Source organism: Drosophila nasuta, chromosome X (genome assembly GCF_023558535.2).
Source record: "Drosophila nasuta strain 15112-1781.00 chromosome X, ASM2355853v1, whole genome shotgun sequence".
Taxonomy (NCBI): domain Eukaryota; kingdom Metazoa; phylum Arthropoda; class Insecta; order Diptera; family Drosophilidae; genus Drosophila; species Drosophila nasuta.
In genome coordinates, this window is record NC_083459.1 from 16,231,017 (window position 1) to 16,252,565 (window position 21,549).

Here is a 21,549-nt window from a genome sequence, read left to right on the forward strand (position 1 = left end):
TCACCTTTTCGCCACTGTCCGATGGCAGGTAGAAGACCAGAATGGTTAGAAAACTGATGCCCATGCAGGGTATGATCAGGTTGACCGTGTAGAAGAGCGTCTTGCGTCGCATTGTGATGTTGAATGTGATGTCCAGATATGGCTCATCGCAGCACGTATAGAATTTTTCATTGCTGAGTGCGACAGAGAGAGAGAGAGAGAAAGAGAACGAATGAGTAAGAGAGAGAGAATGTTGGTTAGAATGTGCCACGTAGGACGTAAATATTTATTTATTATGGGGCTGTTGTTTGCAGTTTCCGCTGGCAGAACATCCGCAGCGTCAATAAGCACACACACACATACATACACAAATATATTACCAACCCACCCACACACACACACGCACACAGCGGCGCCAAGTCACATAAATCATCAGTTGCGCGATAAATATTGAAAAATGCTCGAAATTATTTGCAAAGACCGCACTGATGACTCCACAACTGCGGCTGACTGCCTGCCAAACTGTGCGCACACCAATGTCCATCAAACTGCGGCGGCTGCCAAACTGTAGCAATTGTCTTTCGACTAATGAACTTGACACTTTGCGGCCGGCCTCCTGTTTGTCCTGTCGTGTACATAATTTAAAAGTTAATAATCTTTGACTGCCAACCAACGGCAAAACAAAAACAACAAATTTGAAGACCAAAATAATCATAAAAAATCAAGAAAACGAGCTGAGATCTGAAGTGGTGGAGAAGTGGAGGCATCGGCAGCAAAAGAAAGCAAGCAAATTTGGTAAATTGAGTCAAGAACTTTTTGGCGACCGCACTTGAAAAACTCTCGAGTAAAAAGTGGAGGAGCGAGAGAGAAAATGGAGAAAACGCGGCGGAAAAAAATGAAGAAATGGCTGGCAGCTAGGGAACGGGTTGCCAATGGATGGATACGGATATTTGGGGTATTCGACCATGGCCAGAGTACTCTAGTGTGTGTGTGTGTGTGTGTATGAGTGAGTGTTGTATGTTTGCCATCAATAATTCCGAGAGGCTTGCGGCTTCATTTTGAATAAGAAAATATTGTAAATAAATAATAAAGAGCGAAGGGCAGCAGCAGCAGCAAAAGAAGCAGCAACATCGAAGCCAAGGCAGGACAACTAACTGTTTCTGGCAGTTGACTCTACACACACACACACAGTCGCAGATGAAGTATGTGGCAATCGTCGGATGAGCACAAGGATAATGATGAGGATGAAAAACAAGCACAACTTGCCATCGACTGACCAAAGCAATTCAAGTATAAAATATGCCTAGGAAAACATTGGTAAGTGCTTCGCAACACAAACACAGACGCAAGGGCAGGATCGAAGGGTCAGCAGCTAGCAGCTGGCAGCTGGAAATAGTTGCGCTGCAAAATACAAAAAAAAATATATATATATATATATAATTCGAAAAGCAAACGGAAAACTGTCAGTCAAATCCTTCGAGAGAAACAAAACTCGGCCAGCAAAACGAAAAAGACACGGCGAAGAGAAGAGGAGAGAAGAAGTGGAGAAGCGATTGAGGTACAGCAAAAGGAGTAAGTCGCAGACGTGACTCAATTGACTGATGATGATCGGGATAAGGAAAACCCCTAATACCAAAATATATACTTTACTATTAAGCCAGCTCTATGGAGCATACAGCGGGGGTGGTAAGAAGGGGACCATCAATTTATGGCTAGGCCAAAAGGCAAAGGCGGAATTGAGCTGCTGAAAAGGAGCGGGAGAGGAAGAGGTGTGAAAAGAGCAAAAGTAAAGTAGAGGCATAATATAAGAATGAAAAATCAGGTAAGAGTAGCGTTGCTAAAACAAAGGGAACAAGCGTTAGAAGACGTTTAAATACTCTAGAGAAAAAAAGCGAGCAAAGTTTTCTTCGCAAAAAAAAGGTAACAAATGGAAAAATCACAAAGAATTACACACAAATCAAGTTGAGCAAAGCAAATGAAACAATAGAGCAAAGCTGAGAAAAGAACGAAATGAGAAATAATTGCAAACAAGTTTAAAAAACCGAAGAGAGCAACGATTACAAAAGCACAAAGGGTTGATAGATGTTGATAAAAGCAAAAAGAAATGAAAAGCATTAGATGCAGAAGAAGAACTTGTGATAAAAATAATAAGAGTATTCTGAAATCTTTTTCCCCCTTACAACTTTACAACCATTTTCAATAAAAAGAAATATCAAAGTAAGGCGTACGCTTGACAATAATAATTAAACAAGGCTGAAGGCGACTGAACATGAGAAAGATAAGTCGCAAATTGGAGTGACAAGTATAATTAAAAATAAAAACGATTTCATGAAATTGTTTCTGCTTTTACTTCTCAGTATATTTAATATACACTTTCAACTTTTGAATACTGAATCCTTTAAGTAAGGGCAATGTGATTTAGACGAAAATCATAAGGGGAGAAACAGAGAGATAGAGATGTTACAAGATGAGACGCACAAATCTCAGTATATTTAAATACTGAGTCTATTATGTAGAAGCGACGAAAACTAGATAGTGATAGGGATAGAGTTAAAGATGTTGAAAGGTGAGATGCATAAAATTCAGTATATTTAATATACACTTTCAGCTTTTAAATACTGAATCTTTTAGGTAAAGGCAACACTATTTAAGCGAATACTAGAAGGTGATAGGGAGAGAGAAAGACATGTTAAAAGTTGAGATGCATAAATCTCAGTATATTTAACATACTCTTTTAGCGTTTTAATACTGAATCTTTTAAGTTAAGGGAACATGATTTGGACGTAGACTAGAAGAGAATAGGGATAGAGATAGAGATGTTAAAAGTTGAGATGCACAAATCTCAGTATATTTAAATTCTGACTCTATTATGTGGAAGCGACGAAAACTAGATAGTGATATGGATAGAGTTAAAGATGTTGAAAATTCAGTATATTTAATATACACTTTCAGCTTTTAAATACTGAATCATTTAAGTAAAGGCAACGCTATTTAAGCTAATACTAGAAGATGATATGGAGAGAGAAAGACATGTTAAAAGTTGAGATGCATAAATCTCAGTATATTTAACATACTCTTTCATCATTTAAAAACTGTATCTTTTAAGTTATGGGAACACGATTTAGACGTAGACTAAAAGATAATAGGGAGAGAGATAGATATGTTAAAAGGTGAGATGCACAAATCTTAGTATATTTAAATACTGAGTTTATTATGTGGAAGCGACGAAAACTAGATAGTGATAGGGATAGAGTTAAAGATGTTGAAAGGTGAGATGCATAAAATTCAGTATCTTTAATATACTGAATCTTTTAAGTAAAGGCAACGCTATTTAAGCGAATACTAGAAGGTGATAGGGATAGAGATAGAGATGTTAAAAGGTGAGATGCACAAATCTCAGTATATTTAACATACTCTTTCAGCATTTAAAAACTGAATCTTTTAAGTTAAGGGAACATGATTTAGACGTGGACTAGAAGATAATAGGGAGAGAGATAGAGATGTTAAAAGGTGAGATGCATAAATCTCAGTAAATTTAAATACTGAGTCTATTATGTGGAAGCAACGAAAACTAGAAGGTGATAGGGATAGAGTTAGAGTTAGATGATAAAAGGTGAGGTGCATGAAATGTAGTATATTTAATATACACTTTCAGCGTTTTAATACTGAATCTTTTAAGTTAAGGGAACATGATTTGGACGTAGACTAGAGGAGAATAGGGATAGAGATAGAGATGTTAAAAGTTGAGATGCATAAATCTCAGTATATTTAACATACACTTTCAGCTTTTAAATACTGAAAGCAGTGAAGATTAAAAGGTGATAGGGAGAGAGATGGATGGATGCTGAAGCTGAAGCTGGCAATAATTTGCAGCTCCAACCAATAAGAAGAGTCAAGTAACTGAACGCTTAACTTATAGTAAAGCTGATCAAACGCATATATGGCCATCAAGGAAATCACTTTGCATTGCCTGCCGGGTATTTGCAAAGTGCACAAATTAATAAGGCCAGGTATTAGCCGTCTTAGATGGGGCTTTACTCAATGAGCTGGACACTTTAGTTCAATTGAGCTTGCTGCGTGCTCAACTATTGCCATTCCCTTCTACTTCTACTTTCCTTTTGCCTTCTCTTGCTGTTTCTGTTTCCTGTGCTCAAGCTCATCAGTTTTCGTTGTAGTAGCTTACACGCTGCCCTTTGACTCCTGACTACCTGCCACATGGGGCACGCAGCATAAGAGTCTAGTTTCTACTTATGTAGTTCAAGTTGCCTTTTTTTTTGTTACTGTTGTTGTGCTTATGTGAGACACGTGGGTGTTTGTGTGTGAGAGAGTAAAGGTCAGTGTAATAAGCTCAGTGATGCTTTGCTTAGTTGGTTAGTTGTAAGAGGAGTCATCAAGGGTCTAAGGAGCAGAGGGGTGAGAGAAGGAGGAGGAGGAGGAGGAGGAGGAGAGATTTTTCGGGGGCGGCAGAGAAAAACATACAATAAATCATAAAATAGGCAAAGCCAGGCCACACGCCAACAACAAGAGAGAGATAGCGTGGGAGAGGGAGTTAGATGAGAGGGAGGAAGAGGGACAAAGAGGAAGCTAGGGAGCAAGTAGCAAGCAGTGAAGCAGCAAGTTGGAGCCAACGGGGGAATTGAGGCATTGAAGGAGCAGCGTGGGAAGGGGCGAGGAGAGGGGAGAGGGGAGTGTAGGCAGCTGTTGGGACCACACACACACAAACACACATGGAGGCGGATGCGAGCGCGTGTCTGTGCACGTCTGGACACGTCGTCGCCGTCGTTGTCGTCGTCGTTGTCGTTGTCGTTGGCGGAGACGTCGGTGGCGCCACGTAGGCACAACAGCAACAATAACAGTTGATTTGACTAGCGGCATACGGCAGCAAAAAGGGCAATGGCAACAATTCATCAATGCCCATGGACCAAGCGGCGTATGCGTAATGAAAACACAGCCTCCTCCACGCGCAGTCAATGTGAAGTCCAGTCGAAAAGTTGCCAACTGGCAGAAAATCTAAAATCCAAGCGCACAACAATACAAAAAAACAAAAAAACTAAAAAAACTAGAAAAACCCCCAGCGAAATTGCAGTTGAAATTGATTTCGGGAATGGCATCGAATCGAATCGAATCGAAAGCAAAAGCTGTTGGCAGACCGAAATGGTCGAAACACTGATTGGCAGCACACACAAACACTGTGACACACACACACACACACACAGTCAAAGAACAAAACGCATAAATACTAAATGATTGGCAACATACAAAAAAGTCAAGACCGTGGAAAGGGAGACAAAGGAATCCCACATAAAATGGCCGCAAAACGCCGAAGGATGCCAAAGGCAGCAGGGACAGAGACGGAGGCGGAGGCGGAGACGGAGATGGCGGCGGCATTTTCAAAGCGAAGCGGCGGCGACCCTTAGGCGGCCATTGCCACCTACTAAGCCAATGAAGGGCGGCCTAGACAGCAGTTGGGGGGGGGCTTGCGGAGGGGGCGGGATGTAAGCACTCGCCTTTGGTCGTCTGAGCCTAACGCTTGATTGATTTCCACAAGTTTATGCCAAGTTCTCGTTTCGTTTCGTATCGTTTCTTTTTTTTGCCTTTGCCTCTTGCTTTTTGAGTGTTTTTCCTTTTATTTCGCTTCATCTTTTTTTCATTTCATTTTTGCTTGCTTTTTTATGTCGCTTTGTTTCGATTTCGTCAGAAATCAGTGCAAGGACTAAAGGGAACGATACAGGGGGGGAAAATAAGGGGGATGGGTTTGGTCATTCAATGGGCACAAGCATTTGACGTAAGTAATAGAATTTTAATAACTTTACTAAGGAACTCGATGCGCTCTCGGATTCATCGAATGGAAATTACAAACGAAGGGGGAAAGGGAAGGGAAGGTTAAGGTTTTGGCTCACTTCAAAGTTGACTAATTATGGTTTTAATCGATCAGGCGCATCGATGGCAAAGTCCTGTAATCAAGCCATCAAACAAAAGTGAGACTCAAACTGAAACTGAAAGTGAGAGTGAAAGTGAAAGTAAGAGTGAAAGTAAAAGTGTCTGTCGATAAGTTCTTTGAAGGGTGGAAAAGTTAAGGGTGCTGTGGCACGTGTGCATGTGCTCGGCATGTTGATTTTGTTCAACGCAACGCAACGCAACGAAACGAAACGCAACGCAAGCCGCACTGCGGCAATTAGACAAAAACAGCCGCAGGGGGAGCAGATACAGAGAGAGCAAGGGAAGGAGAGAGAGAGAGAGAGATGAATTGTGGGTGAAAAGCACAACGCACAACTCAATAAATGTTGAGGCATTGGCATTCACAGAGCGCACACGGTAAACTTTGTTAAGACTGCATAAATGTCACTAAGAAAGTTGAAGCCAGACTATCGATAGTCATGTCGATAGTAATATAAGGCAAAACTGTGACGATAAATTTGTTAGTTAGTTATCAATCAACCCAATTTGAAATGCACTCAGTGCATATTCATATAGTAATTGATTAGTCTAAGAACTCAACCAAAACTGTTCAGTGGCAATCATTTTTTTGTCAATACTTGGCACAATGTCAATACTATTGATATGCCTATGCGCTCTACACATTTTTGGCAGATGTTTTTTGGCCGCAATATTATTGCTACTAATTGCATTCGAGACGTTATTGAAACACTGAATAAATTTCAATTTTTAATGCTGAACGCGTTAGTCTAAGACTGGCTATCGTTTATATTATCGCAAATACTATCGCCAAGCATTGAAATAATTGTTTATTTCAAAGTTAAATTCAATTTAAGGAAATGCAATTCAATCTGAATGAAATACAATATTTATAATGCTAATTTAGAATAATATCTATGATAATATGCTTTTATGTCGTTGCTCTCACTAATGTTTTCGATTAGATGCCTGTGTTTACGTCTCTTTTATGTTGTTTGTGCTTGTTGTTTATACTATCGCTGATACTGGTACTTTATGCCATCGCTGATTTCATGCTTAATGCTATCCTTAATTGCCGGCAGGACAAATGAAGAGCGGAAGTCGATGTTGAAGTTGGTTTCGAAGTCGTACTCGAAGTCGAAGTCGAAGTCGAAGGAGTCAATCCCCCAAAGCCAGAGACAGAGACAACGTTTGACTTGTAGAATTGTTGCTGCTGCTTGTTTGCTATTGTTGTTGTGGCTGCTTGTTGTTGTTGTAGTTGTTGTTGTAGTTGGTTGTTGTAGGTTGTTGGCTGGCAACCAATTGGATGCTTAACTGTTCATAATGACTAACCCCATGACAAGGCCAAAAACACACACACAAAACGAATACATTTGTGGCATTACTTGAAGCATGCCACATGTCACATGCCACATGCCGTCGCCACATGCCGTCCCCAAGCATCAAGCCACATGCTACACATGAGAAGAGAGCGTAACGGGAGACAAGAACAAAAATGCTTAAGCAGGCCAAAAGCAGCGCAAAACGGGGCTCAAGTCATTGACAGGAATTAAAAAGTTGACAGCCGTTGCCACGTGTATCTTTCTATACATGTATGTGTGTTGGGTGTGTGTGGGTGTGTGTGTGCCGCAGTCTTCAGTAAATTATGCCACAAGTGCGTGACACAAACCAGAGGCGGACGTTACTGCGGCTTTTTTCCCTTTAGCGAGCGATGCAGTAGTTGGAGACGTCGTAGGCGTTGCGTCCCTTCATTGTCTGCAGCTGTTGGAGGCTGCGCCTAAAATGCTGCAACACAATTCACAGCACGTAGCGCAATTTTGCCATGAAGCTGTGGCAATCGCAGCGACTTCTTTTCCTCGTTCGCCTCGTTCGCCTCGTTTGCCTTTGCCCTTCATATTCACTTTAATGCGCATCAGCATCGACAGTTAAATTAACTGAGTCGCCCACGTGTAGCACTGACTGCTGAGCACAGGGGCGTGGCTGTTGAGTGGGTGGTGGTGAGACGGGAGGGGGCCACGTACGTACAGACTTGTGTGTTGTCTCTTTTCAGTTAGGCAGCCAGAGCACTGCAATCAGAAGCTGATTGACAGACAGTCAGCGAGACGGATCGTCGTTGTTGCACAGAAAACACCGAGTGTGCTCAACTGTGAGATACTCGCTACCCATTTTCGAATAAAAGCAAAAGTATAAATTTTTAAATATACCACAAGAATACTGAACATATATCAAAACTTATATTTGGCATATACTGTATACTATTTTTAGTACATCCTACATTCAAAATATACCATAAAGTGCAAAATATACCAGATTGGCAACCAAAGCAAACAGGTTTATAATACCCTACTACCATATTTGTAGCGGGTATTAAAAGGAACACATAAGATAAGTGAATACCCTGCACATTTGATGTGCACGATATTCAGCCATGCCAAGCTTGTTAGCATTTAAATATTAATAATATTTTTGGGAAAATAATAATTGATATTACTTTGTTTTATATTTCTATTATAGTTGTAAAAGAAATATATTTAGCGTACATTTAACCGAACTTAAGTATCAATAAATTCGGGTAATTAGTAATTATTATTTCTGATTATTATAATAATATTTTTATTATGCCCAATTATTCCTTTTTTTTATATACAGTAAATTGAGTCCAGTCATGAAATGAAATGCATTTAAGGCACACTTCCAATTTATTTGTTGTCACTCGGGTCTCGTTTTACTGCTTCCGACTAGAGAACAATTGGGCAACGGTAAATTTGGAGTGTGACCGCGTTGACGTAGAGAAGCTGCCCAAAATTAAATAAAAAAAGTAAGTTATGAAAATCATCGAGAAATTAAAGCTGAATGATTTATAAAAATCAGTAGTGCTTTATAAAAATCAGTGTTAAAAATAAATGTAAAAATGGTGGCCGATAAAATGAGTTTTTTTCTTATGGGATTTAACATATTTGACATTTCAAACATATGGACAAAAAAAAAACGAGAAAAACTTAAATTTTGGTGATGTGGAACCAGAGCCTTGAACATTAATATATTGGAGTGTATCAGAAATTATATTATTTCTATTGCAATCTGGCTTATACTGAAAAAGTATGCTAAATTATGTGTTATATTTCTATTTGAATTGTAGCTAGTAACAAACAATTCTAATTATTTTGTTGTGCAGAAGTGCACTTATGATATATAGCTTATAAATTCAATCAATATTTCTAACTATTTTTTTCGTATCTCTTCTTTTCATTACAGGGTATTAGCATGTGAATCTGCTGCCTGGCAAAGTGTCACCTTTCAGCTTATTGAGATACAATTGCTGAGACGGGACACCTGAGCAGAGGTCGCAACGAGACAACAATTGGAATCACAAAGCCATAAAATTAACGCATAGTTTTCTCATCTTCTTTTCCCCCAAACAACAAAAACGCGGGACGACATCAAGTTGTTTGAAGCGAGTGCAGAGGTCGCGCGGCAGGAGCTTTTCGATTTGTTGGTAAGTAGGCAACTATCTCTTTCTCCTTAGCTCTTTATCTTTTCCCCCCTCCGAGCTCCGGAGCTCCGGGCGGAAGATGTTAGTTTGGCCAAAGTTACTGCGCTGATTTATTGTCCGTTGCTGTTGTTGCACGCAACTCTAAATCTAAAATAGCTTGCGGGCAAGTGCGTGTCTATTTGCCACTAGAGGTGGCCATAATACACATACGTGTTAGAGATGGTAAAATGAAAACAATTGCGGTGAACATCTAAGTTGTTGTGAAATAAGAATAACTTAATTTATTCAGAAATAATTACCCTTCTATTGGGTATTATGCAAAGTATTTTATAAAATATATATATATTTCCTTATTTACCATAGATATAGTTCAAATTAACACTAACTTATTTCTAAAACACTGGGAGCCCTTGGCTTTTTTATGAAATATTTTGCATAATTACTCGTAAAAGGTTTAGTAATATAACTAAAATCCTGGATTTTGCTTATTTTTGGTGCGTATACGTAATAAAAGTTACTTCAATTTATTATCAATAGTTTATGAAATACTCTGTAAAATATTGTAAGCAATATCCAGTAATAGATTGAGACTAAAGACCCATATCCTAAAGAGTAATAAGCAAAGCTGTATAGCGATATATTAAGTATTCGTCTACTATTATGATTATTACGTATACGTAATGAAAATATACTCTGCAGATTGCACAAATTTTATCAAAAAATTTCAAAATATTTCTGCAAAATAATACAGAGTATTAGTCTGATGAATAGGACTAGAACAATGCAACATCAAGTATACGTAAGCTATTGCAAATACGTATACTTAATGAAATCTCTTTCTACGTATTTAAATAAGTTCTTCAGTTTATTGGTATTTAATATTCTGTCATATCTAGTAGAATATTTAGTAAGCTGATAAATAAAACTAGATCGATGGATCTGCTGCATCAAGTATACTTATTCACTTGTTATTACGTATACGTAATAAAATCTAATGGTACACTTTGCAAAAATGTTATGTGATATTTGTAGAAAATTCTCCTCAAAATAGTTATTTGAATGAATAAATCAATGCAGCTGTCACATCAAGTATACGCATACCATTAGTAATACATATCAAGTATACGCATGTTATTCTGAAAAGGAATACTTGATGCCAATTGATTCTAGCTATTCTAAGCCTTTAAATGATAATGCCAGCCTATGAGAAATCTCAATTAACGTTGTGATCACTCATACATAATAATGCGCTGAATAATCGCTACGTATACTTAATATGAGAGCAAGTTTATGTATACTTTACGAGCTTTGCACGCCTAATTAAACATAGTTACACGCCTACAAATGATAAGTTTGAATTTTAAACAGAATATCGATCGATATATTTGATCAACTTTGCGTATACTTAATGGAATCAGCTGCTACTTTTTTGATAGAAAGTGGAATAAGTATAAGCAACTTTATGCAGTATTTTAGCTGGTATTTTATGCAGTATATGTGCTACAGTTTATGCTCTCTATTTTAGTGACTTTATTTATTGTCCTATGTATGTATGTGTGTGAGTGGGAGTGTGTGTGTGTGTTTTTGTGTATTGTGTTGGGCTCATCTTTAGTTTTGGTGGCAAGTGGCAAGTGGCAAATGTTACAAATGCTGCTTGCCGCCTGCACTTTTGCACTACGCACGCAGCAGGTGAGCACTTTTTGCTTGAGTTTTATTATGGCCATATGTAAGAGTGTGTGTGCGTGTGTTTGTATGTGTGTGTGTGTTTCGTCCTTTGTGCTCCTGGGGCATAAACAACACTTTCACGGACACCCGAAACGGCGACGTGCGTCGCGACATGTTTGTGGCTGGCGCGCGTGCCAACGACAACAACAACAACGACGACGACGACGAAGGTAGCAACAACCAGTGGCAACAACAACAATCAGCAACCAACAACCAGCAACAACAACAATCGGCAAGGCAGAAACAATCGTTAGCTGGGCGCTGCCAGTGTTTTGTTGGTTGCGCGTTTTGTCGCCAATTTCTGCTCTCTCTCTCTTTTTGCTGTTGCTGTGTGTGTGTATGTGTTTTTTTTTTGGCTTCGTTTTTTTTATGGCATTTTGAGCTGGAACTTTTGTTTTGCTCTTAAATTTCATTTCAGTTGCGTTGCCCGCGGGCCAAATGCGAACGCAAATCTTAAAAAGTTGCGCACATAAAAGACGCACGAGATGGGCGGCAAGGATTTTGGAGGCAGGAAGGCACGAAGGCGGGAAAATGGCGGGCGACTAAATCAAGGTGTTCAACTGGATAAATGGTTGAGGTAACAACAACAACAACAACGAAAGTGAAACGAAACGAAAATATTGTAAAAGCGTCGCAAATGTAATCAAATTTCTGTATGGGCCATGGTCATAAGCACACACAAACACACAGGATTTAATGACTGAAAACGAGGGAGACAGACAGTGCAGAGAGAGAGAGAGAGAGAGTGAGCGAGACAGCAAGAAGTGAGGCAGGTAATCTGCAAATTGTCTGCAATTTTTCAGCGCGCAGCCTTAGAAACGTTGATGATGTCTCTGGCCTCAATATGGAAATGCGAGGAAACCCTTCAAACAAATTGCATAAAACTTTGCCCACTTTTTCTCATTCGCATTCGCATTCGCATTCTCTTTTCCCATTTTCCACATTTTCCACATTTTCCCCATTTTCATTTGGCTTAATTTTTATAAAGTATTTGTAATTAAATTGCCAACTCAAACTGTCGCAGCTCAACAGATAATGCCTTAATTAATGCAAATGCTTTGGCTTTCAAGCATGCGAGCGACTCACGTCTTTGCACAGGTTTCGCAATCGCATTAAGTTCATTTCACAAATGAAAATTGTCGTTAGTTAGTTTTGTTAGCAGCTGTGCTAAAAATTGTTTTAAAGTATTACACATGCTGTGCTTAAACTTTAATTGTAATAATATTAATATATTTTTTAATTCTTTTCTATTAAACTGACAGCACAAAATACAAATCACAAAATAAATAGTAATATATATATATATTCTCAATATTTAGATTCTAATTTGATTAATATGTACATAAATTTTAAAAAGCGTTGTACAACATTTTAATAAATATTTCACTTTTTTCATTTATTGTCATGACAACGTTTATAGTAATTCATTGCACATTGTAATTTTGCATAGTACCAGAAGCAAATTTACTCAAAAGTTAAAATTTGTTTTTCTTCATCACTAATTCATTTGATTAAGTCTTTTAGATTTTGTTAGAAAGCAATGAAATTTTTACTTCAATAATTTAAGTAACAAAAATATCGATTTTTATAAAAGGCTAACAGGCAGCTAGCAGCTATGTGCGACGCTATAAAGTATATATATATTCTTGATCAGCGTCAACAGCCGAGGCGATATAGTCATGTCCGTCTGTCTGTCTGTCTGTCTGTCCGTATGAACTCCTAGGTCTCGAGACATCTGGAATGTTAAGTATTTTATGCTATATTTTGAATTAATATACTCGTATATAATATAAGTAATATATCACTATACCAAACATTGTTTTGTAAATAGTTTGCTTGCAGTTTTCGTGTTTTAAAGTCAATAATTGAAAGGTCTTGACCTTGACAATTTGAAAGTGCCTTGAAGGCAGACAGGACGAGGCAGGACGAGGCAGGAAGGAAGCCGTAATGCGCATTATAGTTAACAGACTTTGCACACACTAGCTTGAGCTTGTGTGTGCGCTTGTGTATTGAATCTGTTTGATAATCGCTTCGCAAGCAGCGGCGTCTGTCCGTGTGTAGATAGCTCTGTGTGTGTGAGTGTGTGTCTATTGCTTATTAAGTTGCCATCGCACTCCGCCGCCCACTTGAAAGGCAGGCCAACTTTTTTGGCACCGAACGAAGGGCGCAAAACTCTTTGAAAATTTTGCCTTTGTCTTGGGCTAAACGCATTAGAGTCAGCCTCCCCCTTGGAGTGAGTGTGTGTGTGCGTGCTTGTGTGTGTGTGTATGTGTGTGTGTCTAAGATGTGCTAATGTGTGCACACAAGCGTGTGCAACATCGTGTCGAGTCGTGCAGGTAGTGGCAACAAGGGGCGTGGCAATTAAACAACAGCCTCTTCAGTCTTCAGGCTGATGTTGTTTTCGCACAAACACACACACACACACTGAGGCACACACACACAATCCTGGGCAGAGAAGCTGCTGCTGTTCCTTTGGCAGCCGGCGCCAAAGTTTTTTAATTTAAAAACTTTTCGCCGACTCGAAAGACTTGCGATTTGCGACTGTTGAGCGCGCGGAGCAGCGCGGGGGAGAGACTCTAAAAATATATATAGGGGAGAGGCAGAGTGTGTGGTGGGGGGAGGAGAGGAGGAGGGGAAAGCAACGAGAGCAGAGAGACAGACGACGCCTCATGTACAAGTGTAAATATTGGCGGTAAACTAAAAGGGGCACGTGACGCCCACTTGCCACGCCTCCCTCTCATCCTCCTTGCAGCTCATCAACAGCTTCCCTCCGTGCTGCTGTTGATGTCCTGTTGGCATCCTTGACCTGTGCAAAATGCTCTGACATTCGAAAGATTTGTGTTTGTGTTTTGTGACAGCGGCCAAAAGTTGCCAAAGCAGCTGCCAAACTCTTGTTGTTGTTGTTGTTTGTATGTTCGCATTTGCAGCACTTGTCGTCTGCTCTAGTTCGAGTTGTTGTTCTTAGTGTTGTTGTTGTTGCAAGTAGCATTGAAAACTTACCGCACTGCAGGAACTTCAAGTATATCCCATTCAACGGACGTATAGAACTCGGACAGATCCACGCCCACTTCGACCACATTGGTGCCGTTCAGTTCATCGATGTGACGCAGATCCACCTGCGAAAGAGACGCACATACAGTGAGTGAGAGAGAGAGAGAGAGAGAATGTTGTGAGATAAAGTAGGTGAGTGAGTGATTAGACAATTACAGGACTACAAAAACGTTGACAGCGCACATAATTGAGTTGTACCAAGAAAAAAGAAGAGGAATGCACAAAGTGGGCATGGCTAACGCACGCCCCCTTCCCCTCCCCTTTCTCGCTTCTCGCTTCCGCTGGCAAATGGAAGACGAAGTAGGAAGCTAAGCCAGCCAAGTTAGCACTTCAATTTCAGTTTGAGCTCTGTCGATGTTCGACAACACGACGGCAGCTGCAGCTGCAGCTGACAGTGCTCGGGTCGGGTGAGGATGCATGCTGCATGCTACAGGATGTGGCACAGGACAACGCTGCAATTGGCATGCCAGACACACACTCAGACCGAGGCACAGGCACAGTCACAGTCACTGTGAAACAGTGAAACAGGCATCGACACACAGCTAGACAGCCAAACAGCTGCCTCATGTTATTCGCATTCAGCTGACTGCCAGTTGCAAGTTGCCAGTTGCCAGTTGCACGTTGCTAGTTGCTCTGCCAGCGATTGGCAGCTGCCACTTTACCAGCTAACTTGCAACACAATTATTGACTTTACGCTCGACCAAAGACAATAAATGTTAACTGCAATATTCACTTTATACCTCGATATTCGTATGCATCAAATAATCATTGAAAAGTTCTTCACTAAAATATTATATATTAAAACAAACATTTCTTCATTAGTTTTTCATGCATAACAACAAAATTGGGTTATACAATTTTGTCTATTCTGCTCAACGAGTTCGCAGCAATTTCGCTGCCCTAAGTTGAAGTTAAACATTGTATTTTTTTTTTTTTAAGAATTATTTAATATTATTTTTATTTACTTTTCCTTGCTTCAAACTTTTTCCCTTTCTAACTCTAACAAGTCTTAACATTTTCGCTTGAAATTTCGAACAAATCTTTAGGCCTAGAATACGCAGAGAATGTCATTCGCATTTTTTCTTAAATTGGTTGGGCGATTTTTAGATGACATGAAACTGGCCTCATTTTCAGTGAAATTTTGACTCTTTTGTTCAAAAGTTCACATTGACAAATGATTTAGATTAAGACATTTTTTCCACTCAGTAGGTTCAAATTTACACGAAGAAAGCGGAAGCCTGACTGTGAAACATGTCTCAATGCGGGGGGTTTTATCGTTTTGTTTTCTTTTTTATGATAAATTATTTGTTATACTTTTAATATATATTTCTTAACATACCACATTTTCATTCATCTACCTCCATTCCTTGTCAACTACAAAAAAAGTTGCAAAGAACGCTCCAAAAACAAGTGGTGTTATCTCCTAAGAATAAATCTAAACTGTTTTCTTTTATTCAATGTGGGTAACGGGAATCTCACAGTCGAGCACACTTGACTATAGCTTTCTTTCTTATTTATATTCATTAGCATACTATAATTAGCATTACTATAATATCAGAAGTAAAGAAAATGAATTTTAACATAACTCCATTGGGGTCCCCTATGAAGAATTGATATTATTGAATAGTAATAATAATATTGAAATTTAATTGTTTTCTAGCGTGTAGGGGTCTTTATTTGTTTATGATTCTTTTGTGCGCGAATGTACTTTATTTATTTTTCATTTAATTTTCGTTTCATTTCGTCAATACACGCTTGAAAAGCCTAAAAAAAGAGAGGAACTCTTCAAACTGCAATATGCCCATAAAAGTATGCTTCTTTTTATGAAGCATGTGACCCCCTATGTATTTTGATTTTATTATATTCGTAACGTTTATTGATATACATATGTTATATTGTTTTTATACCAATTTCGAGTAGTTCAGTTCTCTTTTGTAAAAGATTAATATTGGATTTCTGCTTTTTATTCAACTTTATTAAGTGAAGCATCTGTACAAGCAAAAATTCCAGTTTAAAATGAAATGAATACACACATTTTTCAACTGTAATAATTTCGTCAATGTTTTTCATTTGCTTTGTTTCTTTCATTGTGATATTGTAGCGAAAGTGAGTTGCAGAACAACCTGTCAGGAGTGCTCGTAATGCATTATCAATGAGGCAAATACGATGTTGATTGCTGCATGTGTGGAAATTCAAGAATACATTTGTAATTTAATGTGAATGTTTTTTTTATAAGAATGTGTGATATCTCAGCTAACAAATGATAGTATCGCTAAAGAGAGAAAGGGAGAGAAACAGAGAGAGACTAGAAGAGTGCAACACTTTGTTGGTGTAAACACATTTTTTATTGAGTTTCTTTATGTAATGTTTTATTTTTTCTTTTATTTTTTGGATTTTCGATTCATTTCTATTTTAAATCTTTTAATTCATTTATATAAAAACGATAAACTATTATAAATAATTTGAATAGAGTATAATTATCTAATCAAATCTCAAATGGAATAATGACGAACTAACTTGAATCACCCAAGTAAAAGATATTCACTTCATTTTTACGCTAAACAATCGCATTTTAAGTTTAACCTTTACGAAATTCTTTGTCTGCTGGGATGCAATATGTTGGCTTAGCAATGTATGGTAGTTTGTATGTATGAGTGTGTGTGTGTGTGTGCAAGTGATGTTGCCTGAGAACACCGGCAACTGCATGATAATTTTTCCCCGTTTGGTTTTTGATACGATTTTCGTTTTGGGATTTTTGTTGGCCTCCACATCGTCGACGTCTGTTTACGCCTCAATGAGCTTGCATAGAGTAAGCCATAGACAACGAGTGAGAGAGAGGCAGATACACAGAGAGAGAGAGAAAGAGAGAGAACGATAGAGGGAGGGAAGGGGAGGGTATAGGGCACTTTTTAGGTGTTGCTTGCAAAAGGTGTGCGATGAGAAAAGCGTGAAATTTGAAAAGTGACGTTAATTCGATTTTGTGAGTGGCGATGCTGGGAGTTCGAATTGGGTCGAGTCGAGTCGAGTCAAGTTGAGTGGCGTTTGAATGAGTGCTGTGAAGGGAAGCGTAGGAGGAGGCAACGGGAGGAGGCAACGGGAGGAGGGGAAGAGGTGGCCGCAATGACGCCGTTTTGTGCAAAATCAAGTGTGAAAATTGAGCCTATGAACTTGAACACAACTAGAGAGGCTGTGGAAGAGAGAGAGAGAGTGAAAGTGAAAGTGAGAGGTAGCGAGTGAGCAAGCGAAACAGAGACAGAGACAGACAGAGATAGAGAGAGAGAAGGCGTGTGCTGCTTGCTCGACATAAAATTAGGCAATCGACGCTCGTTGCCTTTCAACATGAGCGGGCGAGAGCAACAACAACAAGAAGAACAAGAACAGCAACAGCCGAGCATAATCAGACAGGATGTGGGTGAGTTGTAGCAGGTGCAAGCATGCCACTTGCAACATAACTGTAAATGTAACTGTGTAGCTCTGTAGCTGTAACTGAAACTGCTGAAGCGGAAATTGTTATTTTAAGTGGTAGCGGAAATTTCACTATAAGGAAGTTACGATTTACTGAAATATTTCCGACATTGAAAGATGCCAAGACGCAGGTAGAGCGAGACACACAGAGCGAGAGGCAAGATAAATGAGAATGAAAGAGAGAGACAGACAATTGCAAGTGCTTTCACAATGAAACGCAGCATTCCAACTGATTCAGCTTAAGTAGCGACTTCCTCTCATTCTCATTCGCATTCTCATTTTGGTTCTCTCTCTTTTTCTCACACTCATTTACCTTATATATGTATATGTGTGTGTGTGTGTGTGTGTGTCTTGGCTGTCGCTCTGCCCCAGGAGATTTTATAAATATTTTATGATATGGCTCTGTTGATATCGCTTATTGCGGTTGATTTATGCACACCACAAAAGATGCCCTCGCTTTTCTCCAGCTCGAAAGCTGTCTCTGTCCACCAAGAATGAAGCGTTGAAAGCGACGACAACAACATTTACAACAAACAATTGCCGCCAATGACAATTACATACACACACACACACTCACACAGTGGCACAATCAAGGCAAGTAGCCACGTGCTCTGTGTTTTGTGTTTTGTGCTTTGTGCTTGTCGTGTCGTGTCGCGTCGTGTCGTTGCATGTCGTAGCGTGTCAAATGTTGTTAGCGCCTCGCCTTTTAATACTAAATGAGCGTTGGCTTTTTAGCAAATTAGTGCCAGCTGCCAGCTGTGTGTGTGTGTATGTGTGTGTTTATATCTCTTACTTTCCACATCGCAGAGAGAGAGAGAGAGAGAGAGAGAGAGAGAGAGAGAGTATTGGATTGCCCTACGGTAAATTTTCACAATCACTTCATTACACAGCAACTTCATTACTCACAGCGTCTGCGTTCAGTCTGCGACATCAATTTGACATTGTTTTATTGCGCAGCAGAAGCTTCACTGTAACAGCGAATGCTATTTTTAAGCAGCCATGTAAATATAGCACTATACGATGGCTGCTATTTGATTGATTACAGTAATTGAATCGATCACCTACTTATTTCGATAATCTGCAGACCTTTTGCACACAGTTGCCTAGACACTTGATTGAGGCAGTTGCGGGGGAGATTGAAAAGGGTTTTGAGTAAACAATGTGGCAATTTTTTATTCTTAGAACAAAAATGTAATTAATCTCATGGGAAAAATTACATTCTGAAAATAAGAATAAAATTCAAATATACATATATAAAAAAATCCGTAAAATTATATTGTTATTTTAAACAAGATTTCAAATTCAAATTTAATTAAAATTAAATTATACCAAATTCTTAAACGTGTGAAGTACATACGTATATATATATATATATATATATATATATATATATATATATACATTCATATACAATTATGAATTATCTGCCAAAACAACTAAATTATTCATTCGAAAATACAAAGCTTAAAAAAAACGAGAGAGTAATAGTGAGAGCACAACTAACATCAAGAGAAAGTGTCGGAGTATGCTTTTTTGTCCTACTAAAATATTATGCAAATTGAAATAAATGTTGTTGTAAATATAATGAAAGAGATTTCAAGGCATGCCTTTTGAAAGTTAAAAAAATAAATGTAAAAGTTTCAAATTCAAATATTTCAGCTATTATTGATTCTGAATTGCATGTTTTAGTTACTAAAAAAATAATAAATTAAGCAAACTTTACAGATTTTTTTTAGTACTACAATTGTGTACTTTTAAAGTGTGTTTAGTTTTGTTATTAAAAAAAAGATTCTTAGCTTCGATCACTATAAAATTCTTGTTTTTTTCTTGTTGTATTTCTCTCAACTATTCAGCTATAAATTTAAAGTTGGGCTTTATAAATATTCTAGGCTGCAGCTTCACTTTGCCGATGTTATGGTGGTCTCCTAGGCTGCAACAGTTAGGTTCAGGCTTTAACATCGTATTGAGGTTGCTGCTTTACAGCACTTGAGGGGCTTACTCGGGCTGCTCAGGCTCAGGACTTGAGCAGCTCTTTGACCTTTGCAATTTATTGCGGGTCGTCGAAGAGTCCTTCGGCCCTTTTGCGGCTGGACAAACTGATTAGAAGAGACTTTGGAGCAGGTTGATTTCGATGCTGGGCTTCAGCAGCTGCAGGCAAATGACTGAGTGTGTGATAGCATGGGTATCTCTCTCTCTTTCTACCTCTATCTCTATCTCTTGTGAGCTATGCAAATGACAAGCTATGTTGCATTACCCGGCAACAGCTTTGTGCAATTTGCTTGGCTCTCGTCTCAGCTGAGGGGAATTGCATAACTGAGCTGATGCAAGACCCACACATACACACACACACACACACTCGCACTCACACATACATCGATAGCGAGTCGCTGCTACAATGTGGCATGTGCTTGAGAATGCTAACAAGATTTGATTAAAGCCGCGCCAACATTACGACTCTAGAAAATAGCGACAGGTGCTCGCATCTCTGTCTCTCATTGCACCTGCTGAATGAGTTTTTTTATGTGGCCCAATGCCAGGCGCACCGCATGCGGTTAACCTCAGTTGCAAATGAGGGGGACGGAGAGGGGGAGGGGGAGACTACGGGCCATTTGTCGGCTCATTTACGCTGAGCTGCAAAGTAGCTGAAGCTGTTGCTGAAGCACTGCGGAGTAAGTGGCGCAAGGAACAGTGTGCTAATGCCACTTCATTAGCTGGCAAGTCACTGGGCTGGTCTGGGCTGGGTTGCTAAGCCGCCTTTGCCGCATGCTGTATGCTGTATGCTGCATGCCACAACTGCAGTTGCCTCTTCCCCCCGTCCTTACTTCTGTACCCTTCGTTAACCATCTGGCAAAGTTTACGAGGCCTGCTTCTGTTGCCGTTGCCGTTGCCCGTGTCTTTGTCATTGTCATTTGCCGGCAGGTGTCAAGCAACCTTATTGTCCTTTGGGTGCCAAGCTTCTCTCCCATATGTCCTGTTCTATGTCTCTCACTGTTTGTGTGTGTCTCTGTCTGTGTGTGTGTGTGTGTGTGTGTGTGTGTGTGTTGTCAAATCGCCAGAGACAGTTTTATGTGTGCGGCAGCCGTAAAATGTGAGAATTTCTATGCGAGCACCACGAATTATGAGCAAATTTCGGTTTATGGCCACTAAAGCAGCCGCAGGACCTGCCTGCTGTGACTCTTCCTTCGCACACAAACACGGCAACAACACAATTTGTCCAAGTGCAAATAACACACAGCAGCGCCAGCGCGACAACAATCAGCTTCCCTGTACCTCATATATAATATAATATACAATCCGATAATACGCTGATTTCTATGCCAAACACACAACACACTTCGCTCTCTCTTTCTCTCGCTCTCTCTCTCTCTTTAGACCATGCCTACGTGCATATACCCGTACTCTGTTTTCTTTTATTGCCAAATGACTTGATGGCCTTTCCGACCCCATCAAATAGACATCTACTTTTTGATTAGCTGCAACAGCCAAGTTCATTTGGTATCAATCTCAAGGCTGTTGCAGCTGACATACATTTATTTTTATGCGCCGCACTCATTGAAAAATCACAGCGCAGATCAAAAGATTAAACGTGCTAGAGAGACACATTAAAGTATAAAATAATAATCCTTATTAATATCCCCATAAATAATTCAACACATTTCGAGTTTTCGACTATCGCAAATCGTCTTTGTTTTGAAGTTATAAAAATATCGAGGACAAGGATTGAAATATTGTTGAGTGCATCATTTTAAAAGACAATAATATACTCAAATACACTATAATGGTAACTAGAGTATAAAAAAGGTAAGAACTATAAATAAAGCAAGAAAAGTAAGTATAACTTTTTTTTTTTGGAAAGGGTAAGTATTAAAAAAGATAAACAATATCTTCGAAATGGTGAGTTAGTAGTTGTTAATTTAATG

The 21,549-nt window shown here is 39.2% G+C and overlaps 1 protein-coding gene across 1 annotated transcript in view; it reads right to left on the reverse strand.

Moving 5' to 3' along the window:
* Nucleotides 1-21,549, reverse strand: part of LOC132796775 (acetylcholine receptor subunit alpha-like) — a 60,992-nt gene that overhangs the window by 10,555 nt on the left and 28,888 nt on the right. The window contains exons 4-5 of the mRNA XM_060808052.1: nucleotides 14,114-14,229; nucleotides 5-173 (exon numbers count right to left, since the gene is read on the reverse strand). Coding sequence (XP_060664035.1) covers nucleotides 5-173; nucleotides 14,114-14,229 — 285 coding nt within the window. The remainder of the gene's footprint in view (nucleotides 1-4; nucleotides 174-14,113; nucleotides 14,230-21,549) is intronic.